At 39.0% G+C, this 25949-nt stretch overlaps 1 protein-coding gene across 2 annotated transcripts in view; it reads left to right on the top strand.

The window, feature by feature from the left end:
- The window catches only part of EFNA5 (ephrin A5), a 278957-nt gene that overhangs the window by 229291 nt on the left and 23717 nt on the right, over positions 1 to 25949 (top strand). For both annotated transcript variants that reach the window (XM_060296084.1, XM_060296083.1), the window contains exon 2: positions 1714 to 2006. In XM_060296084.1, the coding sequence (XP_060152067.1) occupies positions 1714 to 2006 (293 nt within the window). The remainder of the gene's footprint in view (positions 1 to 1713; positions 2007 to 25949) is intronic.

The raw sequence follows: 25949 nt of genomic DNA, 5'->3' as shown, positions 1-25949 counted from the left end.
CATGTGAGGAAACTGAGGCTCAGGATGGCTTACAACTCTCCTACTCAACCAGCAGCAGATCTAGTTCTACTCACTCAAAATAAGTAGCTCTTCCACTTTTACCACGGTGTATTTCAGAAGGGAATCTCGACTTTGTCAACGAATATTTAGGATCCAGAGCAAAGGTAGTATTCACAACAACCTGTCAGAGGTCCTTGTTATATGTGGGTGCTGCATTTGAAGGAGAACACTGGGAAACTAGAAGATGTGAAGAGGGTCAAAATAGTAGTATGATGAGGAGTCTGGAAACTATACCAGAAATAACCAAAGGAATCAGGATTTTCAAGTCTGGAGAAAGGAGGATACAGAGAGAGATACAGCTGACATCTCCGAATGTTTTATGTACTACCTGATGGAAGAGGAATTAGATTTGCTCTTTGTAATTTCAGGCAGCAGACATAGGATCACTGGATGGAAATTACACAGAAGTGGATTTATGCTCAATATAAGAAGAAGCTTGCTAACATTTAGAGATGTCCAAAGATAGAATAGACTAGCTCACCGTCACTGGGAAGTGTTCTCCCTGAGACTGTCTGACTTGAAGATTTTATGACTTTATGGGCATTGTATTTCAGCAGTGACATAGTTTTGTGATGACCCTCCCAAGGGTTCGGAGAAGAATTTCCTCACCAGCTAAAAACAAAGGGGTTTTGTAGGCTTTTCCACTCTGATTTTAGAAAGTTGTGTACGTAACAATTCCTGTTTCACACACCACTGGGTCCTGGGAAAAACTGTTCAGTTGATGGGGAAAGGCACATTAGTTAAAACAAATAAGCAAAACTTTGCTAAGATAAGAATTGAAGCAGACACTGTGATGTGGGCAGTGGTGTGTTTGTGTGCACACATTTTAACTCTTTCAGGATGAAGTGGCCGTGGTTTTGCTGTTTTCATCTGACTTCTTACTTTCTCTACTCCTCAGTCCAGCCCTAGAACACAACCTATGAAAGTGAAAGAAATGGGCAGAAAAGTCATTCGACCTAGATGGTTTCAATTTAATAGGGAAAGGGCGAGGGCATCAAAACAGAGATTGGCTAAAACGAGTTTGTGACAAAAGCAGATTTACTAAGGGAAACACCTAACTAGGATCCTCAGTCTTGGTTCCAGGTCTGGCTCAGTGGCTCATTGCTTCATCATTATGCCTTTGGGTTTTATTTTCCTCTAAAGTGGAAGTGTTGTTCTAGGAATTTTCTTTTCAACTTTTAAATTCTATGATTCTAATTCTCTCAATTTTATCACTCTAATTGTCCACAGTTGCATAGGAAATTGAGAATGGTCTCAGTTATAACAAAAACAATTCATCTATTCTTTAAATTTCTTACTCATTTATTCAAAAACATTTATTAAATGAAACACTATTTTAGAAATATGAAAACTCTGATTTTAACAATGGAAGGAAAACAGCAAATCGGTACCTTTAATACTTAAAATGAAAGTGAAGCGCTCCATTGGTAGGGTACTTTGAAACAACGGTAATAGGATTCCTCTGTAAAATGGCATGCAGTTATTTAGATTTGGAACAGCAACAATTCAAACCATGCCTCAAATCGTACGGCGCCAAATAAAAACTTACTATAATAAATCTTTAGCCTGAGCGTTATTAATGGGTTCAACCACTGATTCCAAGCAGGAAGCCCTTCCTCTATGAATAATCCTATCTTTTTCTTCTTCCGACAGATTTCAGAGGGGTGACTACCACATTGACGTCTGTATCAATGACTACCTGGATGTGTTCTGCCCTCACTATGAGGACTCAGTCCCAGAAGATAAGACTGAGCGTTATGTCCTCTACATGGTGAACTTTGATGGCTACAGTGCCTGCGACCATACTTCCAAAGGGTTCAAGAGATGGGAATGTAACCGGCCTCACTCTCCAAATGGACCACTGAAGTTCTCTGAAAAATTCCAGCTCTTCACACCCTTTTCCCTAGGATTTGAATTCAGACCAGGCCGGGAATATTTCTACATCTGTGAGTATACAGAGATTTATCATGTTGTAGGGCAGCTGCAAGAACCCAGACTGATTTTTTAGCCGTGCTTCAGAGAACTGCGGAGTGCTGGACTCTGCATTATAGATGTCTCCTTGTACATGCATACATCAGGATCCCTAGATACATTAGCTGGGAATTGAGAGCACAAATTAGATTAAACACACAGCGCCTCTCCCGCTATGAAATCGCGTGTCAGCCTGTTCAGTGAACCACTGCTGACTTGTATTTCTTTTAAATGAAAATTGCTACCAAAGCTCAGGAAAAGAAAAAGAGATTCCTGAAAAAAGAATTAAAGGAAATAATTAAATTTACATAGCTTGGAGTCATTGGATTTCTCATTCAGGTGTCAGCGATATCCTTTCAATCATCCACATTTTCAGTTGGAGAAAGCCAAAACTCCTGCAAATGTCAGCAAGCTGATGATAAATACTCTCTTTGCACCAAGGAGAAAAGACAATTATTAAGAGCAGCTGTGTCTTTAAACAGGCAAGAGTGTGAAGAAGTATCTTGGTTTTTTCTCCATCTTACACACCATCACTTCTTCAGGCATCATACTGGTCATGTATCCTAGGTAAATGCTTCTCAAACTTCACTGTGCACAGGTCACCTGGGGATCTTGTTATAATGCAGATTCTGATTCAGGGGGCCTGGGGTGGGGCCCGAGATGTGGTATTTGGAAAGCTCCCCGGTGATGCCACTGCTGCTGGTCTATGGACCACACTTGAGTTAGCAGGGTTATAGGAAATACCTAATTTAGGCAGCTTGCTGTGAGTCTGGACTTGCCTTTAACTAGTATCAGATAGTTAAGCTATCTGGCCTTTCCTACGTGTTTTGACTGTCAGCTGAAGGAGTTAAATGTTAAAAGTACTTTGTTCAAAAGTACATTTACTAAAAAAAAAAAAAAAAAAGTACATTTACTGACCAGCTTATCATGGCTCAGAAATTTGGGGGATGCAAAATGAAAAAACACTCCCTGTCCTCAAGGAGTGACTGTCTAGTGGGGAGCAGACATTTAAGTAGGCAGTGAAAGTGGAAATAGACAGTTGCTGAATGCCGCTGAGTGCAGGGAGCCTGAGTGCAGGGAGCCGTGGGAACGTAGGGGAGGTTGGACCTCACCTGCTTGGAAGAATCAGGAAGCGCAGAGCCTCCCAGGGTGCTGGGCTGCTTGCTCGTCGCCTGCCAGGCAAACGAGATAAAGAGCGTTCCTGGTTTTCTGATTCATTTCTTCAATCCCAGTGTCCTCCCCTACCTCTCCTCACCCACATGTTTTAAGTCTACAAGGATTTCTAGCTCCTCTTCTTCTACAGAAAACAGAGTTTTCTAATAAGCCGGATTTCCCCATCACAAGGGCACTCTCACTTATATTGGAATTGAATTTAGAAAGGAAATTGAACAGCACCCGTTTTATTATTTCAGTACATATTTCAGTCGTTAGTCATGAAAAAACGTGTAAAAGTCTTGATGGTATCTCACGTTCGATCCATAAAATAAGAAAAGGAATATTGAGTCCCGTGGATGGGGGAAACACTAGCGTACAGTGAATTCACATGTTCTCAGGCAGCAGGCTCTTGCCTTTTGCTGATTTTTACTTTGTCAAAGAATCTCATTCAGCAGAGGAGAAAAAGGAAGACTTCAGCTGTGAGACAGAGACTCATTAATTGCCTAAGTCTAAAATATCATACTGATGTAAGAGGAAATTATTGCCAGTTTCAAAATTTTCACATGGTTTCTCAGATTAAAAAACAGCAACAAAAGCAAAACGCAAAAATGAATAGAGGGCACTAAGATGGGAAACACACTCACCAGCTAACTAGTTGATTGCATGATTATTAGAAATTATAGAATCCATTGAGGTTCATAAGCAAGATGTTATTATTCAAATACACCCATAGTGCTTATGACTGGTTTTTCCTCATTTGTGGTTAAATTCAATATTTCACTAAAAATCATTATGTGTCTTCTGTAACATTCATTTAACGGAGTCATTTAACTGTCAAGGGCTCCTGTCAAAGTAATTGTTCAAAATGCTTCAAAATACCAAGAGCTTTTTGCTGTTCAGCTGAGTTTAACCTGAATTACTTCTTTTAATGAAAAGTAAAATAGCACAAAATTAGCAGCAAAAAGATGTTCATTTACAAGAAGCGCAGTGGCCTGGTCATCAGTTAAATTGAATTTTCAATCATGTTTTAAAACCATAAGAGCATCCTTCCCTGTCTTTTTAGTAGGGAAAGGGTTTCCTCTCTTCCTTTCACTGCTGAGAGTGGACACCTTACAGACATTTCAGATACTGTGGTCATAATTAAACTAAAGGATTCTTAGGGGAGAATTGGCCCTCAGTTGAATTTTCCTCTTTCCTAATGTGCGTGGAATGAACAAGATGATTGGGAAATAGCTCTTTTCGCACTCATTACATTACATGGAGCCCTACTGCTGATCTCAGGAGCCAGCCTGACTGCCCACTTGTCAGTTTTATAAAATGTCTTTACTAGGCCAGGGGTATATTTCAGCTCCTCAAGGCCTTAAAATCTCTTGCAAGTTTTCCAAGAGAAAAATGAAAGCTATAGCCTTTTGACGGTCCTGCTTCAAGGTGCCGGAGGAAGGCTTAAGCTCAGGGGTGACTGCAGAGGACCGAAAGTCAGATACAAGCTTGAATTGGGGGGGAAGGGAAGAGGAATAGTTCATAACAGGAAGTCCACCTCATCACTTAGACTCAGGACACAAATCGGAGTGTTCTTATCAAGTTCTGCTTTATCTTCAACGAGCTTTATTTCCTTCTTAATTTCTCCAAGTTATACAAAATTAAGAAAATACAGTAGTTGGAAATATCTCATGAAGTTTCCTGTTTACATTAAAAATAAAATACCATTCACGATTCTATATCCTTTATTTGTCTCAAGAACGACTCTATGCCATGTCTTCCTTTCCTTGGGAACAGGCAGTGTACTAAGTTGTTGGAATCGCCGATTATCGGTCAGGCAGACTGAGCCCATCCTCTCAATCTGACAGATACTGTTTTTAATCTACAGGAGTTATTTTGGTAAGAGATTGGCATACTAAAATAACTAGAGAAGGTCGGTGGTTTTTCTACCAGTGATAGATTTGCAGAACTGCCCGTCAATAGATTATGGCAATAGTCATTTATATAGACTTCCTAAGGCAAAGAGTTATTTTAGAAACTTCAAAAATGCTCATTTTAGAAATGATTCTCATAAACATTAACCTAAAGAGGACATGTGTGAAAGAAGTTTTGTGTCGTTATTTTTAAATCAGAAGAGGCAAAGGGGAATAAAAAAGGGCGCCATAAGTTATCTTTGTAAGTTAGTACAACTGCTGATTTTGAATGTCCTCTTCTGTAAAGTAAGGAAAACTGAGCCCTGGGCCCTTCTCTTGACCTAACGAGGTATATGATTTTGGATAAATCATCTAATCTCTCTGGGTTTCTATTTCCACATCTGTAAAATAATGAGGTTGCAATAGATGATTTCAAACTTTCTTGGAGCTTTAATATATTTTATCATAGGGTCCGTACACTAGGGTAGAGTTAACATCTGTAAAATGGCCCAGCCCAAAGCCTTACTTAGTAGATGTTCAATAAATGCCAGTTAAAGGGATATTTTTAAGGAAAATGGAGAGTGGAGCAGCATATTAGAATTATTGAACTAGTTCTACGTTGGCCACCTGATCCACGCCACCATCCTCCATTGTCTTGACTAGCGCGCCAGGCTCCTATCTGTTTCCCCTCCTCACGTCACTGCTCTGTCAAAGCCCTCCAGAGATTTCTTGTCTCACCAAGACAAAATCCAGAGTCTCTAACCTGGCAAACAAGGTCCTCTGAGACAAGTCCTCTTCTCCTCCCCACCCTCGGTCTCTTGGACTTTTCCTCCTACCATCTCTGCCTATTGTCTCTATTCCGGCCACCCTGTCCTCCTTGTTCACCATACCTGCCCAGTGCCCCCTGACATCAAGGCCTTGGTTCTTTATCTTCTCTCTGCCTGAGGTTCTCATTGGCCCAGGTATCCACATCCCTTGCTCTCACTTGCTTTAGGTTGGGCCAAAAAAAAGTCTTTATCTGAGAGGTTCTTCTGACCTCCCTATATAAAGATAATATCCGTACCATTCTCTACACTCTTAACTCTGCTTTATTTTCGCTCAAGCAGTTAATCACATTATATATTTATCATGGTTTGTTCATGGCTGTTTCTGCTCTATGCCCTCCATCATATTGTTTGGCATGTAGTAGATGATCAATAAATAAGGCTCACTAGTGTTTATGTGGCACTCACTCTGTTCCAGGCACTGTTCTAAATACCCTACTGTTCTCAAAACAGCACTGTGAGGTACTGTTCTTATTTCCCATTTTACAGGTGGAGAAACTGAGGCACAGAAAAGTTAGGTAACTTGAAAAAAGTTCACACAAACAAGAAGTATGTAGCTAGTCTGAGAAGAAATTAAGTGAGTAAACAACTAAAAGGAAGTGAAGAGATAAGGTCCTAGGTCTTATATGCTTAAAAAGAAACAATATATTTTGTATTAAAAAAGATTAGAAATTATTAGCCCTACTGTTTAGAGAATATTACTTTATAAACTCTACTGGAACCCCAAATCAGGTAGTGCAAGATACATTTTAAACACATTTTTACATTTTCAGCTCTCCAAAGGATACTCTTCCATCTCAGCTGTATCTTCCCAGTTGGTTGACCTTTTTAATACAATAACTTCAGAAAAGTTGTACTTTCAAAGAAATTCTTCTTAAATCCACTGAATATTCAGCATCCAGACTAAATTATGATTGCACACTCGATTCAGGAAACGAGTGATTTTTAATGAGAGACTTACAATAAGGAAGATAGATGTCATTTTCTTAAAATGATACTAAAAAGGCAGAGAATTCTTCTAGCGTTTGCCACATCTAAGGTTTAGCAGATCTCCTTCAAAAGAAGATACTTGGAATAAAGATAGTTTACAGTCATAGTGCTCAGATGGAATCCAGGAGTTTCTCGGAGATTATTAGGGAATACTCTTCCTAAGCTTATTGGCAAGTAAACTTGAATACCCATGATGCTTTAGTTTTACTCCTTCATAATTGACATGGTGATGTAAGTATGGAGCTGGAAAATGTCCATTTCCTTGAAGTTAGAATCCTAAAAAATCTCATCAATGAAAACTTTCAAGGAGCTGAAGCTTTCTGCTCCAGTCTTTTTGGTATACGTATTTTTTTAAATTAGAAAATCATGAGGACAGTTTATGTTTCTGTGGGCATCATTCTTCAGTGCATACTTGAATGTATGTGGTTAACTGCTAATTCTCTGCTTTGTGTACTTTAATTAAAATTTACAGTCTTAAACTGTGAAGTAATTTTAATATCTACTACACAGTTTTTTAAAACTGACAAAATAAGAAACCTAATTCTGAAGAGATATCTTATTGAAATGATCAAGATCAGCTTCAGAAACCATTTGATTGTATAAGATGGTTACTGAGCATCCTTTAAGAAGTGTAAGAATATTCAGTAAATCCGGAGAATACTAATATAAAGAAAGTGCTTCACTTGCCAACGGGATATGTTCCAAAAGCTTATTTACAGGTGAGTTGTTTGGAACTTAGAGTGCAGTTTCTCACACAAGTGTTTCTAAAATCAGGCAAGCTCTCTATAATGTGGAAAATCTGCTTAACCATAATGTTGATTTAAAACTGTATATTTTGGGCTTCCCTGGTGGCGCAGTGGTTGAGAATCTGCCTGCTAATGCAGGGGACACGGGTTCAAGCCCTGGTCTGGGAAGATCCCACATGCTGCAGAGCAACTAGGCCCGTGAGCCACAACTACTGAGCCTGTGCATCCGGAGCCTGTGCTCCACAACGAGAGAGGCCGCGATAGTGAGAGGCTCGCGCACGGCGATGAAGAGTGGCCCCTGCTTGCCACAACTAGAGAAAGCCCTCGCACAGAAATGAAGACCCAACACAGCCAAAAATAAATAAGTAAATAAATAAAAAGCCAAGCATTTGAAGCCCTTTAAAAAAAAAAAACAGTATATTTTAAGTGAAAAAATTAGTAGAAAACAGCACATAGAAGAATTGTTCAGTATTTGTTGAATGAATAAATACTGTAATAGTAAACCAAATAGAAAAAGCAATTAAAATTTTTCTTAGATGATACTGTTTGAGACAAGCAGATATATTAGAAGCATTAGGTTTTGCTGCACCCACTGCAGCAGTTCCCTAGTTTCTTAGTAACATTTTTTGATCATATGCTGGGGATTATATCAAAGAAGAGTGGGATACATTGTATCAAAGGAGAGAGTGGATCATGGTTAAAAAAAAAAAAAAAAAAGGCACAGACTCTGGTGAAAGCACCTTTGGGTTCAAATCCCTCATCTATACTCTTAATAGCTATGTGATTTTGGGTAACTTAACCTCACCAAGCCTCATTTTCTTCATCTGTAAAATGGGTATATAATAATAGTTTATTATCACAATCTTTCTTATTTCCAAGGCTCAATTAAAGAAATATTTTTAAAGGACCAATTGACTACCAAAAAGATAACTTCAATAATCGACATCCCCCAAATTTTGCACCCTTTGAAGTTAAGGCAACTTGAATAGCCCTGATTGATATTTTAGTTTAGTAAAAGAGATCCTAATAAATGCCTCATAAAAATTCACGTTTTGGGCTTCCGTGGTGGCGCAGTGGTTGACAGTCCGCCTGCCGATGCAGGGGACACGGGTTCATGCTCCGGTCCGGGAAGATCCCACATGCCGCGGAGCGGCTGGGCCCCTGAGCCATGGCCGCTGAGCCTGCGCGTCCGGAGCCTGTGCTCCGCAACGGGAGAGGCCTGCGTACCGCAAAAAAAAAAAAAAAAAAAAAAAAAAAAAAATCACGTTTTAAGCCCGTGCCCTATACTGTGAAGGAATATTATGCCAGTTTTACATATGCCTAAGGAAGTCTTCATCCCCCTTTAGATGTCTGGTTTTTCAGCAGCTTACTTTAGTAATCTACATTAAGAATTAGTTTGGTCTTGACAGTTCACATGAATCTGCCTTTTTTCTGAGTTGTTCTTATTGAAATAGAAGAGTGTCAAAACAGCAGATTTATCAAAGCAGGAGGTAATCTTTTTCATCTTTCATAGTCTTTTACTCTTGCAGGGGAGGTGACCTGTAAGTACAATATACTTTATTAAAATGAACAACTCAATATTTGCTTCAACGTGTGTGTGCATTTTGCTTTTATTATCGAAAAATGTTTTTGATTACTGGAGTCTTATTTTAGCATTAAAGGTTCTAGCGCATACTTCAGCTGAGATTCAAGGGGCTTATAACTGAAATTTCCAGGACTGTGGTCAAATACTAATTCACCTCCTGCATTTTTTTGGTATGTAGAGTCAGAGCATGGTACTGAGTGATGCATATTTATATTAACAGAGAAGGGAGCTGAAGGGCAGTGTTAGGAAATTGACAAATTTTAATATTTTCTAAAGTGGAAAAGAATGAATATGTCACAGACATCAAATAGTAATTGCTCAGATACAGAGTATATCTTAATTGCCAAAATTTAGGGTTTTTCTTAAGTTTTAAAAATTTTTAACAAACAATGAAACAGTTTTTCTCTACTTAGACACTAGATGTTTGTCTGGGATTATATCAGATTTCTGTCTGAAAATAGTCATTCTATTCCCTTCATATACTTCCAGTGAACTTCCATATACTTTAGTGAACCTGCAAGAATGCACCTTTTTATTTAAAGAATGAGTTTAGAGAATTGTGTCTGTTTCAGGTTGTCCATTGCCATCTTTTAGGAAAGCTTGAATGGATTTCAAGGGCTCTTAAATGAAGGTTAAATAAAGACATAAAAGAGGATATTTAGAGACTTCAGGATATTTTTCTGTGTTAACTGTAGGTTTTTCTTATGAAAATGGTTGTTTATTGCCAGGTACCTTGTTAACCTTCTGAACGGGAAGGCCGGGCGTCAGCTCAGACACGGCTAGAGCACAGACGCTTCACCTGGTGTGTTTCACAGTCTGAGTGAAATCAAAGGTGGAGGAGGCATACTGCAAAAAAAAAAAAAAAAAAAAAGGTGGATGAGGCAATTAATAGGAACAAAGGATATTTTAAAACACTTTATTATTTTAAAAATTTTGAGCAGTATCATTTGATCAAGTAGGGAGAATTTTAAAAAGAAATGCATGCCCTATTAAATGACTAAAGGATGAGATACTGTTAAAAACAATCAGAGAAATGAATGCTGGGTTTGTGAAAAAGGAAACTGGGGCAAACATCACTGCTTAATAGATTTTGACTTTGGGACTGTTCTTAAAGTTTGCAAAGGGAGCCTTAAAACCTACTGAATAATTGGGGCTTACTGGCAATTCATGGTATCAGCCATAAGAAACAGAAGACTCAAGAATTCTTCCCTTTGCTCGAATTTTTCAAAGGCTGCGACAGACACTCAGATAAGAAGTTCAAAAACAAAATAATTTCTGTGTTCCTTTTAAGAGTTTAAAATGCTACATTACAAGATTGAGGGAACAGTAGAGTTCTGACCTCCTTAGGGGGAGGAAGGAAGTATGTCACCTTTTGCTTCCTTTTACCCCACTGAGACTAAATGCTGATGTGGAAACAAATGAAAGGACTGTTCTTTTTTAATCCCTAAATGTCAGAAGTGGCCGCATCCCTGAGAGAAAAAACGCACCTGATTAATTGTGTAATTTCACAGGGAAGCGGTAATTCTCAGCCTTATAAACAAGTAATGTACTAATTTAACTGCAAGCAGTTTAATGAGCTGCTGTATCATGTGTATGTGTAGTGTTACATAGAGCAGATGCCAGGAGAAATGGAAGTAACATGCCAGTGACACTTGGAATAACAGTGTTTATACTCCATTGACTTTGGGTTGTCAGCGTGGGATTCTGTTTCCCTTAGTAACTTATTAAGGCAACTGTACTCCAGTGTGATGATGTCTAAGTGTCATTTTTTGTAAATTAACACAAGCATGCACTCATGAAATGCAGTCAGTCTTCAGAAAAAAATAGTATTTCCTCATATAGATGACCAAAATATTATCCATGAAGCATGCACGCAGAGTGAAAGGTGACTCTGTCAACATTGTGCATGCTGGAAGAACAGTATTTTGGCCTTTTGTGAGAAGAAATACTGTTTCTACAGATTTTCCCACTCATCTATTCGTGCTCTATTTTAACAGAACGGTCGTGTAACTCTCAGTTTGAAAGTTGTCAGACAGCCTCACAGCAGGCTTATATTATCTACAGAGTTCTTTATGAGGAAATATAAATCACCACAAATGAGACTTTTCACAGCCAGAGATATGTAGAAATTTGTGTCAGTGCTTTGCTGGCTTGCTAAAAAATATCTCTAGGCTCCAAGCGCTCTCACAACTCATCCCCGCTCCCTACCCTTTTGGGAAGCAATTCTCAAAGCTTGAGATTTATGGTCCAGAGGGCTGATAGTGGCTATAAAGTTTTCTATTTTCTCTTTTCTTTAATATTAATGCAGAGAACGAGACGTTATCATTCATTATTTTAGTTCATGAGTATCCTGTGGGCTTGAAATATGGTTTCTGGGGATATGGCTTGCCTCTGTTTAATGGGGGAAATATGTGGACTTTGGCAACAGGCTTCTTTTCCATCAAATATTTTTAGGCAGGTTGTAGAAAGTCCACGTTAGGAACAGAACTTTAATAGATGGGCTATATCCAGGTTTAGTTTTAAAATTTAAAGCTTTACAAAATATTAATTCATTCTGAGCCCCAAAAGTAAAATATCATGAATTGGAGAATAGCCAGCCAGTCTATTATTGTTAGAAATTGGAATTACAATATCTTTTTCATTTTACTATTTTCAGAGATGTGCAATATTTCCAACTAGTTGCATCTACATTCATGTTAGGTAAGTTTTAGTTTATAGTTAGCACTCCCATTTATAGCCAGATCTTTAAAAACAATGTCTCTGAGTCATTAAGAAAGAATATACATTGTTTTTAATTTGAACCTGCCCAAATTTTAGTAGCTCCAATATCTGGATTCTAATGTAAACTGTCTTTTTCAGACTTTTTTTTTTTTAATAAATTTATTTATTTATTTATGGCTGCCTTGGGTCTTCGTTGCTGCGTGCAGGCTTTCTCTAGTTACGGCAAGCAGGGGCCACTCTTCGCTGTAGTACGCAGGCTTCTCATGGAGATGGCCTCTTCTGTTGCGGAGCACGGGCTCTAGGCATGCGGGCTTCAGTAGTTGTGGCTCACGGGCTCTAGAGCGCAGGCTCAGCAGTTGTGGCCACGGGCTCAGTTGCTCCGCGGCATGTGGGATCCTCCCGGACCAGGGCTCAAACCCGTGTCCCCTGCATTGGCAGGCGGATTCCTAACCACTGCACCGCCAGGGAAGCCTTTTTTTTTTTTTTTTTCTGCCGTACGCGGGCTTCTCACTGTCGCGGCCTCTCCCGTTGCGCAGGCTCAGCGGCCATGGCTCATGGGCCCAGCCGCTCTGCAGCATGTGGGATCTTCCCGGACCGGGGCACAAACCCGTGTCCCCTGCATCGGCAGGTGGACTCTCAACCACTGCTCCACCAGGGAAGCCCCAGACTTATTTTTAACAAAAGTTTCTCAAAGTCAGTTTTCTCCCTAAGTACATTATCACAGGCTCTGACTAAAATCTGAATTGATGAAGTTTCCCTGTATGTTTTGCTTTAACCATTTCAATGGGTCCTCAACCTTGAATTCAGAACTTCTTGCTCTATTGTAGGCCTCATTTTTAAGGAATAAATCTAAAAAAGGAGAGTAAAAATAGACGCCAAATATATGACAGGTGATTTTTGTTTTTTGTTTTTTTTACTTTTAATAGATTGCTTAAAGGTCTTGCTATATACACCAGGGGCAGGGGCAGTTCAGTTCGGTCAATTTTGAGACCACATAATGAATATTGTAATGATTTAAATAAAGGTCAGTTCAGAGATTTTGGGGGGTTTTTTCCCATAAAAAAAAGAAGATTGTGTCGAGAGGAAGACAGTAAAGATGTGAAGTGCTGATTTGACAGGCAAGGTGGAATTCAGGTCTCAGGGCTTAAGATACTGTCCTAACTTTAGTGACCCACCTGCATAGGGGAGTAAAAAAGCATCCTTTTGCTAAAGGCTTACTCATACATTGCCTGAAAACTACTCCCCTAACAATAATGCTCCCCGTGATCATCATAATGATGTGATTTAGCATTTATTGTAAGTTTACTATGTGCCAGGCACTGTATCAAACGCTCTACTTGTTTTAACTCATTGAATTCTCATCTGTGAGGTGGGTACTATTATTATCCCCATTGTGTAGATGAGGAAACTGAGGCTGAGAGCGGTTAAGTGACTTGCCTGAGATCATGTAGTTTGCAGTGGAGTCAGGATTTGAACCCATGCAGTTTGACTCCAAGTCTAAACTTGTTATTCACATATATCATAATAAATATTTTTTATAATAAATATTTTTAAAGAAGTTAAAAGGAGAGAGATTTGAAGCACCCTTGGCAAGTGATTAGGTAAGTCCTACCTACACCCTGGAACTCAAGGCAGACCCAGCTCTAAAAATGGCTAATGTGATGTATAGAGGGATGTTTCATGTCAACCTATACCTGAGACTCACATACTAGGATGTTTATGGATTTTTAAAGCAAAGTAGAGCACTACTGAATGGTTTGTGGGGTCAGAACATGATGACATAATAAAATGTGTCACTCACTCTCCCTGCTTCAGTTGGAATGAAGACATTTAATGATTAGCGAGACTATTGAAAGTCTATGTCTCTTTGGTACCCTGAGTCATTTTTCAGAGGTTTAAATTTGATGAACAGAATCAGTAGCACACTGTAGGCACTGGTGGATATTATGCAAAGCCTGGTGACTGTCTCAACGTCGCAGCTTGTTAACATGACAACGCTGGGGATTGCCTGTTGCCTTTGCACATCCTTAAGCAGCACAGCAGCTGCAATTACTGTTTCTATTATTATTAGTTGTACTTGCTGTTGCTGTCGTTGTTATTTAAAATCCACGAGTTTTTCACAGACTTGGTTATTACACATTTTTTTAAATTCAAGAAAAAGGAGTAGAGATTATACGAGAAGAAGAGCCACTTTGAGAACTTAGAGCATTTGAAATCTTTAGAATGAGGTTCAGGAATCGTAGCAGCCGTGTGCAGCACCCAGATATTTTTTTTAACTTTTTATTTTGTATTGGAGTATAGTTGATTAACATTGTTGTGTTAGTTTCAGGTGTACAGCAAAGTGATTCAGTTATATACATGTATCTATTGTTTTTCAAATTCTTTTCCCAATTAGGTTGTTATAGAATATTGAGCAGCATTCCCTGTGCTATACAGTAGGTCATTGGTTATCCATTTTAAATATAGCAGTGAGTCTGGGATTGACAAGCACCCAGATTTCACACAGAAGGGGTCCTGGCTCTGATTCATGAGGGTGGTTGTCAGAGCTGGGGAGACTCCGGGCAGTCCTCCAGAGAACAGGCTTCGCACAGCGCATGGGGTTCCTTTCTAACCTGCCTCCCTCTCCGGATAAGGAAATCAGAACAGCAAGGACTGTGAGATCAATGACAAGACACGTCTGACTGGAATGGAAGGTATTCGGAAAATAAAACTGGATAGATTGAGCCAGACTGTTGAGGGCCATTACATCTGGTCTGAAGAATTAGGAACTTATCCAGCCGGCAATAGGGAGTAGTATGTTTCTGAAAGGGAAACTCATTTGGGCCTTATAACTACATTGAAGTAATTAGTTAAGGGCTAGATGCAGGCTGGCTATCTAATAAAAGCTAGCAGGTAGTGAACACTTATCCATCCCACCTATTTACATATGTTGTCTCATCCATACCTTATTTCAACTATGTGTTACACACTATTATTGTTCCCATTTTACAAGTGAGGGAGCCAAAGCACAGACTGGTCAAATAACTTGTCTAAAATCACACTGTCCATGTGTGGCGATGGCCAGAGTTGAGCATCCCAACTTCAGCGTTCATGCTCTTAGCTCTTTTCCCTGAACGGCAAGTAATGTTTGGAAGCTTATTCCATAAATACTACCGGTACTTATGAAAAAATTATTCTCATCTCAGAGATATAAATACCCTTTACTTGAATTTCCATTGTTTCTATATTGTCTTCAGCTTCGTTGCCATTGCTGCAGAGTTTTAGGGTGTTTTTTTTGCATAGGTTTTTATGAGGTTTCTGTTAAGTGAAATTGCTAAATCAATAACATTTGCTGGATTATTAATCAAATAGCTGGATTTGTGGCCTTTTGATATGATGTGTTAGTTTATTAAAGTCCATTTTAGAAGATTAAAAGAAAAGTTATTTCCTAAAATATTTATATTAAAAATGCTATACAAATCCATTTGTTAAACTTTACTTGGGCTGTCAGTACTTGTATATCATTAAATTTGTAGAAAATCTACAGTGGCTATAGAAGGATATACATCAGTATTATGTATTATTTTCTCATTAGTCAACCCTTCAGTTCTCACTGAGCTGTGTTTACCCATCAGGGCAATGTAGCAGACACCATAGGGCAACAATAGAAAGTACTCGATGTAATTTTTTTCCTCCGGGAGCTCATAGTCCAATATGAGAAAAATGTATCCATGAAAATGATAGCAAAAAAAGGAGTAAATCACAAGATAGACACTGTCCATAAAAAAAAAAAAAAGAAGAAGATTGCGTCGAGAGGATGACAGTAAAGATGTGAAGTGCTGATTTGACAGGCAAGGTGGAATTCAGGTCTCAGGGCTTAAGATACTGTCCTAACTTTAGTGACCCACCTGCATAGGGGGGGTAAAAATGCAGATTCTTGGAACCCTCTTCCAGAAAGTCTGACTCATTCAATTTTATTAGGTTGCAGTAGGGAATTTCATTTTTAACAAGCCCTCGAGAAATTTCCCCTGAAGGTGATTTCGTGCCACACTTTGGGAACATTGGCTTAAAGTGGGAGTAGATGGGTCTGAATTCAAGACATAGAATAAGTGGGTATTGGAGGATTTGAGTGAATGGAACAGCAGCATCAGTGTTGAGAAAAGGCAGAGTCTTTGTTATATGAATGTTTGTTTAAACCGGGGAACGCTGGTCAGAGAGAGACCATGCTAGTCCTAGTCTACGATAAAGACTAAGATAAACTAAGATTCTGGGAGTCAGCTCACTCACCAGGGTCATAACAGATTCTTCCTCTGCCTCACAAAGCAAACTGTCTCATTTGCTTCATCTGTAAATAAGATACAATTTCACCAGGCTGCTGCAAAGAAGAACTAGGTAACCCTTTGGAGGGTTTTGTATTTCTTATACAACTATAAAAATTTTTGTTATAAAATGAGTTCCTTTTACAAAGTGGTAGACTTTGTTAAATGAGGATAAGAATCAGAAAGCCACATAAAAATAGAGAGGAAACAGGCATGATATCAAGTGATAAGAAATATTCAGTTTGGACCAATAGTTTAGAAGGAAAATGTGTGCCTGGGGAGGAAGGAAAGAATAGTGAGTAGTTCCTGTAATATTCTATTTATATAACATGAGGTTTTTGGAAGGTACCTTAAAGAAGTGGGTACCTATTGTCTGTGACCTTTTGTGCTTGTCAGTTTATGTTTTCTTCTCCCTGATGTTTAGTTAGAGTCTGATGAAAAAGGACTATATCTAAATGGAGCCATGATTTGGTTTTGATTAAAGGTCAACAGTGATGTATATTTAATCACTATTTACTACTTATAGAGTTAGACAGCAATCATGTTTTTAACCATATAATATGTTCTGATTCTTAGAAAATAAGACCATTATTTAATAGGTTCCTTTTAAAAATACTATTAAGTGCAGAAAAATAGATGAAAATGAGGAGATCTGAGTCTTGAGTCCATCACTTATTAGGTGTGTTAATTTGGGCAGGAGGCTTCAAGCCATGCCTCAAGTTTTCCATATATAAATGAGTTAAAGTGCTAGTTTAATAAATGGTATTCTTAATATTGATATTTGAAGGGCAATTAGTTACTTTCCGAGTTTCTGTCAAAATTAATGGTAGCTACCATGACAAGTTTTTATGGGTACTTTAAATTATACATCTACATGTGTCAAAAATAGTTCCTCTCATCATCTAGTTTGAAATACACTGGTGGTCAGAAATAGCTGACTGTCATTTACTCACAAGGGCATTTTTCTCACACTCTTTGCAGGATCAAATATGACCAAAATGTATTAAATTAGTTCACTGTGGTTCATTTAGAATATTCTACAAGGGTAAAGATGCAGAAATATCAGCCTGTCACTTAGAGAACCATTCTTTGGATCACGTCCAAGTCTGCAGTGGTCAGTTGAATTCGTTCAAAATGTTTTCCAGGGCTAACTAGAAAATTGCTTCACCCTTAGCAGGTTTTATGCACCTGGTTTTTTCCCCCATAGAGTCTCATACCTGAGAAATATGGAGAAATGTTCTTTTCCTAAACTGAAAAACTCAGCTGTAGTTTAAATGAAATGGGATAAATTATCTTTTTCACAATTATCCATTAAAGGAAGAATTAGAATTAATATTAATCACAGATGTTTCATCAAGTTTTATTATCAACCAGACTGACTGCCGAAGTGCTTTCTGGAAGACATTTTCTCTCCCTCCCCCGCCTGCTACTGAGAACAAACTGTTATTATGGGTCCTTAGATAAAGATTAATGGTTTTGGCCATTTATTTGAGGAAATCTGTATTTTACTGTACATTCCACTTCAGTTCAAGGCGTCTCTGAAAGGCATGGCTTGTCATCTCCTTGATAAAATTATACAATGAAGACACAAGTTGGTGTCTTCCAACTTGATTCTTAATTCTTTCCACCATCAGAAACAGATTAATCAATAAGGAACCAAAGGATTATATCACCTGACCCATATTTTTTAAATTGTGGCAAGCCTTGTTTATAGATAAAATAAGCAAAGTGCCTATCTAATCTTAGAATATGAGCAGCTGTATTTTTACCCATCACCCTTAAATTTCATTTTTTTTTTTTTTAAATATAAATTTATTTATTTATTTATTGGCTGTGTTGGGCCTTCGTTTCTGTGCGAGGGCTTTCTCCAGTTGCGGCAAGCGGGGGCCACCCTTCATCGCGGTGCGCGGGCCTCTCACTGTCGCGGCCTCTCTTGTTGCGGAGCACAGGCTCCAGACGCGCAGGCTCAGTAGTTGTGGCTCACGGGCCCAGTTGCTCCGCAGCATGTGGGATCCTCCCAGACCAGGGCCCGAACCCGTGTCCCCTGCATCGGCAGGCAGACTCTCAACCACTGCGCCACCAGGGAAGCCCTTAAATTTCATTTTTATGTCCACTCTTTTTCTGGAAAAATTCATCTCCAACTGCGTGACCCTTATAATAATTATGAATATTTGATAATGTCCCTCATCCATTTGCAATGTACCCCATAGAGAGTACTATATTCATTAAGTGTTTCCACTTGGAAACAATTTTTATCAATTCTAGCTAACAAACAAAAAAAGAATTCTTACCCTACTAAAGAGATTATTTCAACTGAAGACCTCGGGATGGACAGAAACTGAGGCAATACTGGGGATCTAGAACATAGAAACAAGTAAATAATTAGAATTATCTCATCCAGACCCAACCATTGGATTTCCTCAACTCTAACATTCCCCCATTCCTTGGATCACTCTACTCAGGATTCAGATTCCTGGGAAAAGGAATTTGGCATATATGCCTTTCCTTTGGAAAGAATCAAGAGCACCTTGACTGACAACCCCACCAAGACTGCATGGAATAAGGAAAGAGGAGTTCTTCAACATTTTTGTTATTGTTGTTTGGTTTTTAACCTAAGGAAGATAGGCAGTGATGCTGAGTAGGTGGAAACCACCACTGGCCAAAACACAGGTGTATTTCATTGACGAATAGTAGTGTAGAACATGTGGAATTGTGCAAGAGGAAGAGAAAAATCTATGTAATAAACCCTTTAAGCGAAAGAGGGGCAGAGCATCAATTTAACATTTATACTTCTAGTTTGTTGTACAATAATATTTATCTTTGTCTGGTACTTTTGCAGGCTTTACTGTGTTCCAACAAGTTAAAAAACGTGGCTCGTATTTTCAGTTAGGATTTCTCTCACATTTAATTGCTTTTCTTTCTTTTAATGGAGATAATATGAGAAAGCAAAGACTCCAGACCAAAAAAGGAAAGGGGGGGGAACACCCTATTTCTTGACTTCCAGCTTTGTTTCATTGACATCAACAGAATATAAGAAATGTAGTGGAATGGGCTAAGTCCCATTTCTGCCACTGCCCAACTCTAGTCAGATTTGGGTCATATAACTGTTTCTTCAAATGTAAAATAAGGGGGTTGGGCTAGATTTGAAGATCCCAAGGTGGTTCGAAGGAACAAGAAAATTATTCAGATATTATAATTTCTGACAATCAAGCTTAAGTTAAGTTTGGGAAATTCTGGGTTAAATAAAGTTAATTTTTTTCCCTGTAAGACTTCTTGGGGCCTTAAATGTGACACCATGGATTGTAACTCTCCAAAGAGAGTGATATAATATATACTATTTACCAAACTTACTAAATTGTGGAACTCTTTCTTCATTGGAGCATCTTGAGGGACCTGGCTTCCATGCGATAAGGTTAGATTATTTATAAAATCCCACTCTGCTTTAAAATATACTAAGTATATACTTCTCCTAGTCATGAAAAATGTGGAGTACATTTTAATAGCATTCATCATCCAGCCCTCTCTATGTAGTTCGCATAACCAGACTTGCTGTATAGTTCAATCCATGTCCTTGCATCTCATCCTTTTTGGAGATGGCAACAACTACAGGCTGGTTGTTTCATCCTTCAAAGATTCATGTGTTCTTAGTGAATTACGCCACTTAAATTCCTCTGGCTGTTCCCATGAGAGCTGTTTTAAGTTTTACAAATAACTTTCGTAACTTTTCTGGAGTCTTATTTTAAATGTAGATCCAAAACATGAAAACAACACTGTGATTAGATCTGATAAGTAGACCCGTGTGATGCACGTTCACTTTGTAGTCCACCATGGGGGCTGTCTTTCCTGAGATACATCTATGCCTGCAGTCTGCCATTCTTCTGTCCTGTGTTTTTTGGTTTTGTTTTTTTTTTTTGCGGTACGCGGGCCTCAAACTGTTGTGGCCTCTCCCATTGCAGAGCACAGGCTCCGGACGCGCAGGCTCAGCAGCCATGGCTCACAGGCACAGCCGCTCCGCGGCATGTGGGGATCTTCCTGGAACGGGGCACGAACCCGTGTCCCCTGCATCAGCAGGCGGACTCTCAACCACTGCACCACCAGGGAAGCCCTGTCCTGTGTTATTTTTACTGAACTTCATCCCACTTCTGTGGACCAGTTCACTGGTTGTCTGAGAGGACTAGTTACCTCACCCAAATAATTCTACTTATAAGTCTATTCTCAAATCCATCTCACATACTCTGATGAAAATACTAAGTAATACCTCAAGAATGACGTAGCAGCGGGCTACAGGAAGGGAGGCACTCACTAATATGCCTTCAGAGTTGGTCCTGAACAGTGATTATCCTATTTTTGCAAGGAATACTAGCCAGTTTTACACTCTCCTGTACAAGGTACTAGACTTTTCATCTATGAAAAGTCTTTTCATCTAATAGTCTTTATCTCATGCTGCCCACGTAGCCCCTCCAGGCCTTGTCCCTGCTGTACCCTCATGAGTCCTTCTGCTCCCCACGGACCCACATGGAAAGTGCCCCTGGAGCTTTGAATCATGAGGTTCTGCTCACTGGGCCGAAAGGGTCCCCAAATCCTTGATATCTTTGGAAGCTATTCTGGGATGTAGCTATATAGGGGCTTCTTCCTATGCTAGTGATACCAAAACAAAGGATGAGGCATAGTTCCTACCACAGGCATTCGGTCCTAGGGTGAGCATGGAATAGGTATTCGGTAATGCTTTTTAACTGCCTTGTGTCTGGTACTCCCTTCTGAGGAGGTGGGCCAGAAAGCCCTAATTGAACCTGCCCCCTTGGAGGCTTTTAATGTCTTTGTGCCCAAATTTGATTAGGTCCTTTGGTTCAGAGTCGATGGAGCCACGCCAGCCCATACAAAGCCTCCAGCCTCCATCGACCCTTGCTTCTTCCTTCAGAACCCTGATGACAATTTGAAATTTTGTATCTTACTCTGTAAACTATAAGATCCTGAGGGCAGGGCCTGTGTATCTCTTCTTTCTTACTGTAAACATAGTGGCACAGGGAACGGAAGGAGGTACAGATAAAGAATAAAAACCTACCTCTATGAGAGTTCAGGGGATTCAGACACAGCCCACCAAGGCTTTGACAGTGAGGATTCCTGCTTTCTGGAATGTTTGATCGGTCCAGATTCAAAGAATCTAAGACAGACCCTGCAAAATATTTTTAAAATTCTGCTTTCTATTCTAGAGGAAGTTTTCAACTGAAATGGGGTAGAAAGAAATAATTAATGTTGATTTTATCCCCTTGAGGAAATCTGAACAGGTTTATATCATTTTAAACAAGCATGACATACGAAAATTAGGATTTTACCAAAGGTAAATTGCAGAGTGATCATTCCATTTACAGAAGTGGAATTCTTTTCAGTAGCCCTTGAGCATTTTTTAAATGATTTGATTTCTAAAACTCCAGTTTACATATATTTTTCAGGATCAAATTGGTTGCAAGGAGCAAAAGTAGTTGAAAATTTTGAAAAGATAGCTATAGGGAATGGAAAGAACATTTCTTTGAGAGTGGGCCAAAATTCTAGATGCCTGAGAATTGAGATAACATTTTATAAACCTCGTCCTCAGTAAGATGGTGGCAGTGGTGGGGGAAAGAGTTACGTGTGTGTTGTATTGCTGAGGGCGGGTTGTGGCAGTAGCTCTCACCTTGGCTGAAATTGTACATGTTAATACAGTTTTAACACTGTGCAGAGAATGAGGGCTGGTAGCTACTTATGAGAAATAGCAGTTCTTATAACTTCACTAGTTTTTCAAATTAGTATCAGAGACAGCTCCCACTTTTCACCACTGTGCTTTCTGGAAATAGAACCATAAAGCAGAGAGTTGTAAAGTGCCTCTCATTTTCCTCCAGGAGTAATATCTTAATTGAGACTGTGTCTCTGACCATATATTTGAGAAAAAATAAATCATAACTATGATCACCCCTGTGTCAGAGGCAAAGATGCAGTAGCCATACCTTCCACATTTATTTAAAATACTAAAATTATACTCTTTTCTATAAAGGGGACATAAATGTATTATATACATTGATTTTACACGCACGCTAAAGAATATGTTCACCAGATAAAAAGTTCAATTAGACTATTTCATAAATTTTAGCAGAACTAGCTATACTATAAATTCATTACTTATTTACTTCCTGATACTTCGGTTCTTTGTATTGAAGAGGAGCTTTGGGGATGATTTCTTTGCTCTAGTTAGGTCCAAGGTAGTTCGAGTGAACCCTTTTTTTGCATTTGATAAATGTCCCTGGGCCATGTCAGCCTGTTCAATATCCTTTTCCAAAGTGAGATGGACTTTGGTGGGCTACTTGGCCTCCCTGAAACCCTGAAGCTCAGTTCCTTAAACTTGTAAAGTGAGGAGACTGAACTAGATGGTCCCTAAGGTTCATGACCTTGAGTTTTATGATAGAGTGATTTAAGCTTGCAGGCTGATGTAAGGATGCAGAAGTGCCCATTGTTTAGCTCTTGATGATTATGGTGATGAGATTCGCCTCCAGGTCCGCGTCACCCCCTTATGCATTTTCAGGCTACTCAGGGCTGTTGCTGCTCAGCATTACTCCAAATAAAGGCCACCAACAGAAACCTGACCTCCTTCTTGCACTTGATACTTAGCTGATAGCTTGTCATCATCTGCCTTCACCCTTCACAGGAATGCCTTGAAAACAGCCATCAGGTTATTAGTAGCTTTTTCAAAGGTACTTTAAAATCATTTTTCTTTAAACAAATATGTTTTAGTGCATTTTAACTGAATGTGGGGGAAAAAGCCCACTGTATCTTGAAAAATAAGCCACTTATTCACATTTATAGCAGGCTTAAGGACCTGCTTACATTGCAGGAAACCCACATGCTTACTCAGTTATTGGCTTTTTTATTTTACCTTTCTACTCTGAACTTGTGATTTTGTGGGCATTTATAGTAGATCAGTGAGCAAACAAGCATTTTCTTGGGCTCACTTTGTCTTTCGCTCATTTATCCTTTCTTTCCTTCCTTCCTTCAACAAATACTTATTGAGTGCATACTGCTGGCCAGATATATTTTAGATTCTGTGAATACAGTAGAGAAAAAAATAGGCAAAAGCCCTGCTTTAATGGAGCCTACAATCTAATGAAGAGCCAGGGGGTGGGGAGGGGGATAAACAAGCAGATAAATAAATATGCAATACGTCATGCAGTTGGTAAATGCTAGGATGAAAAAATAAAACAGAATAGGCAATATAGAGGTAGGGAAAAATCACTATTTTATATATATTTAATATATAATGTATTAAAAATATATCTATATAGGGTAATCTATCTTTACATATAAGGTGATCAATATAATTTTATATAATTATATATTTCTATAATTATATAGCGGTGATAAATAGAAAGTGAGTGATCAGGAAAGGCCTTTCTAATAGTTAACACTTGAGGAGGAATGTAAAAGAAGTGAGGCAGCAAACCACGTGTCTGTCTGGCAAAAGGGCTTTCTGGGCAGAGGGAACAGAAAAACACTAAGGGCCTGAGGAGAGTTGCCTGTCTACGTCCGCACGGTTGGGACAGGATGAGCGGGGGTGGGGGGAGAGCTCTGTGAATGTGTGCAAGTGTGTGTGATGGATTAGAGGGCGGGGTCATGGTGGACCGTGGTAAGGATCCGGGATTTCACTCTTGAGTGAGATGGGAGCCGTTGGAGGGTTTTCAGCTGAGGAGTAACATGATCTGACTTAGGTTCTGCCAGGATCACTTGGGACTCTTGTCCATTTGTCCAAAGTGGAGCAGGGTCCTTTGTTTCTCTGGCTGGATGGGATCCTTTGGATGTAGTCCATTAAGAGGAGGAATTCTTGGAAAATAGATGGTGCAGAAAAAACTGTTACATGTGTGTTGAGTAGGACATTCATGGATCAAATACCTATACTGCAAGAGAAAAAGAAGAAATAGATACAAAATCACCCTTGGTGCACTTTATTAATGAACCCATATCCTTATTGAATTTAAGGTAAAAGTTAGTGAATCTGCTGCATCTGTTATTTTACTGAGGCATCAGGAAAGGCGGTTGACTCTATATATATACAGGCAGGCGGCTTTGGGCTCAGCAGGCCTCTCCCCCAGACACAACCCTCTGAGTTGGGTTTTGGAGAAGAGGAATTTCTGCTTAACATGTGAATTTCGGTTCTTGTGCCACAACGTTGTCAGCTAATCTACTTCTCCTCGGGGCCAAGGCTAAGGTACACAGGAGTGGGAGCAGGCAAGAGCCGCCTAAATCCCAAGGGATGCCATGAGGTCAGAGACAGCGACGCCAGGCTGAGAAATCTCTCCTTTAAGGCTGTGTGTACTAAGGACGCTGCCAATTTTCTGTTTTCTTTTTGGAACATTGGGTGACTGTGTTTCGTTTCATATTTCCTCCTACAGTGGTGCATAGGGGTACTTAGGAGTACATCAGTTATAGTAATCTAATATTAAAAGGCTTTTTCGTGACATGCATCTGATTAGGAAATAGGCATAGGGCATGTCTCTGCAGCAAAACTCTCGCTTGGTTTTCTTACTAAAACCCACTGCGAATGCTTAAGACTACATCGTCAAGTTCCACCAAGTTTTAATCTACCCCCAGACTTTTTGGAAGGACTTTTAAGAACTTATGAAACAAATATTTGAAGTGGGGCTGTCATGAAGAAAAGTACGATTTCTACTGTAAACTGAGGTTGTATAGTTTTGGCATCAGAAAGACCTGGATTTGAATGTCTGCTCTACCATACACTAGCTATGTATGGCATCAGCTAACTACTTATCCCTCTAAGCCTCAGTTTCCTCCTCTCTAAAATGAGGATAATGATATCTGCCTTGTAGAACTGTTCTGAGGATTAAATTTAAGAAACCTGGCACAGTGCCTGGTGCATAGAAATAGTAGATAAATGGGTAGCTATCCTGAAATGAAGTTCCCTCCCACCAAGTTCCATATCAGTTAAGCAATAATTTTATGTTTCCAATTTGTATTTGGTCAAGTTAAATAGAGAAAAAGAAACATTATGGGGAAATAATATTCTAGAGTAATTTGTACCAAAAGAATCCTAAAGTAAAAATATAGGTCTTGTTATTAATCCCTTAAAACAATAATTTGTAACCATTGTGTGACAGATTTATTGACTACAGCCTTCATTTAGAAATGCTAAACTAATGAGAACTTGGCCATTAGTTGTGACAATGGTCTATCATTTCGAGCTTGAACCATGTGTACTTATTTGGCCTCGTTTCAAAGTAATAAATGATTTCAAACTCATTTCATTTCTTGAAAATGCCCCTATGATTTAGGTCATGCTTTGGATTATATGACTAGTATTCCTGTAATCCGACATCCAGAATAACCTATATGATTCTGGGCTATTTTAAGATTGGGAAACTTAAAACATTTTTTCAGAAATTGCATAAAGAGGTTAGATAGGCTTCTCAAGCCTCTGATTTATCTTTTTACACCTCTGTTTGATTGTTATTCCATATTAAGTTTTATTTTCCTTTTAAAATAGCTCTTCACAAAGAGAATATACTGCTAAATACTACTGCAAGGGAATGTTTACAGATGCAAATGATTTCTATTTAAGGAGCTCCTGATTAAAACTTGAAAGAATGTGGCACTAGAAAGCATGTGAATATGGGATATTTATAATCTAGGATTACAGCATAAGGGGATATATGAATATGTGTGTTCAG

The sequence above is a fragment of the Globicephala melas genome, chromosome 3 (assembly GCF_963455315.2).
Source record: "Globicephala melas chromosome 3, mGloMel1.2, whole genome shotgun sequence".
In the NCBI taxonomy this organism is placed as follows: Eukaryota; Metazoa; Chordata; class Mammalia; order Artiodactyla; family Delphinidae; genus Globicephala; species Globicephala melas.
This window is presented reverse-complemented; position numbering and strand designations above follow the sequence as displayed.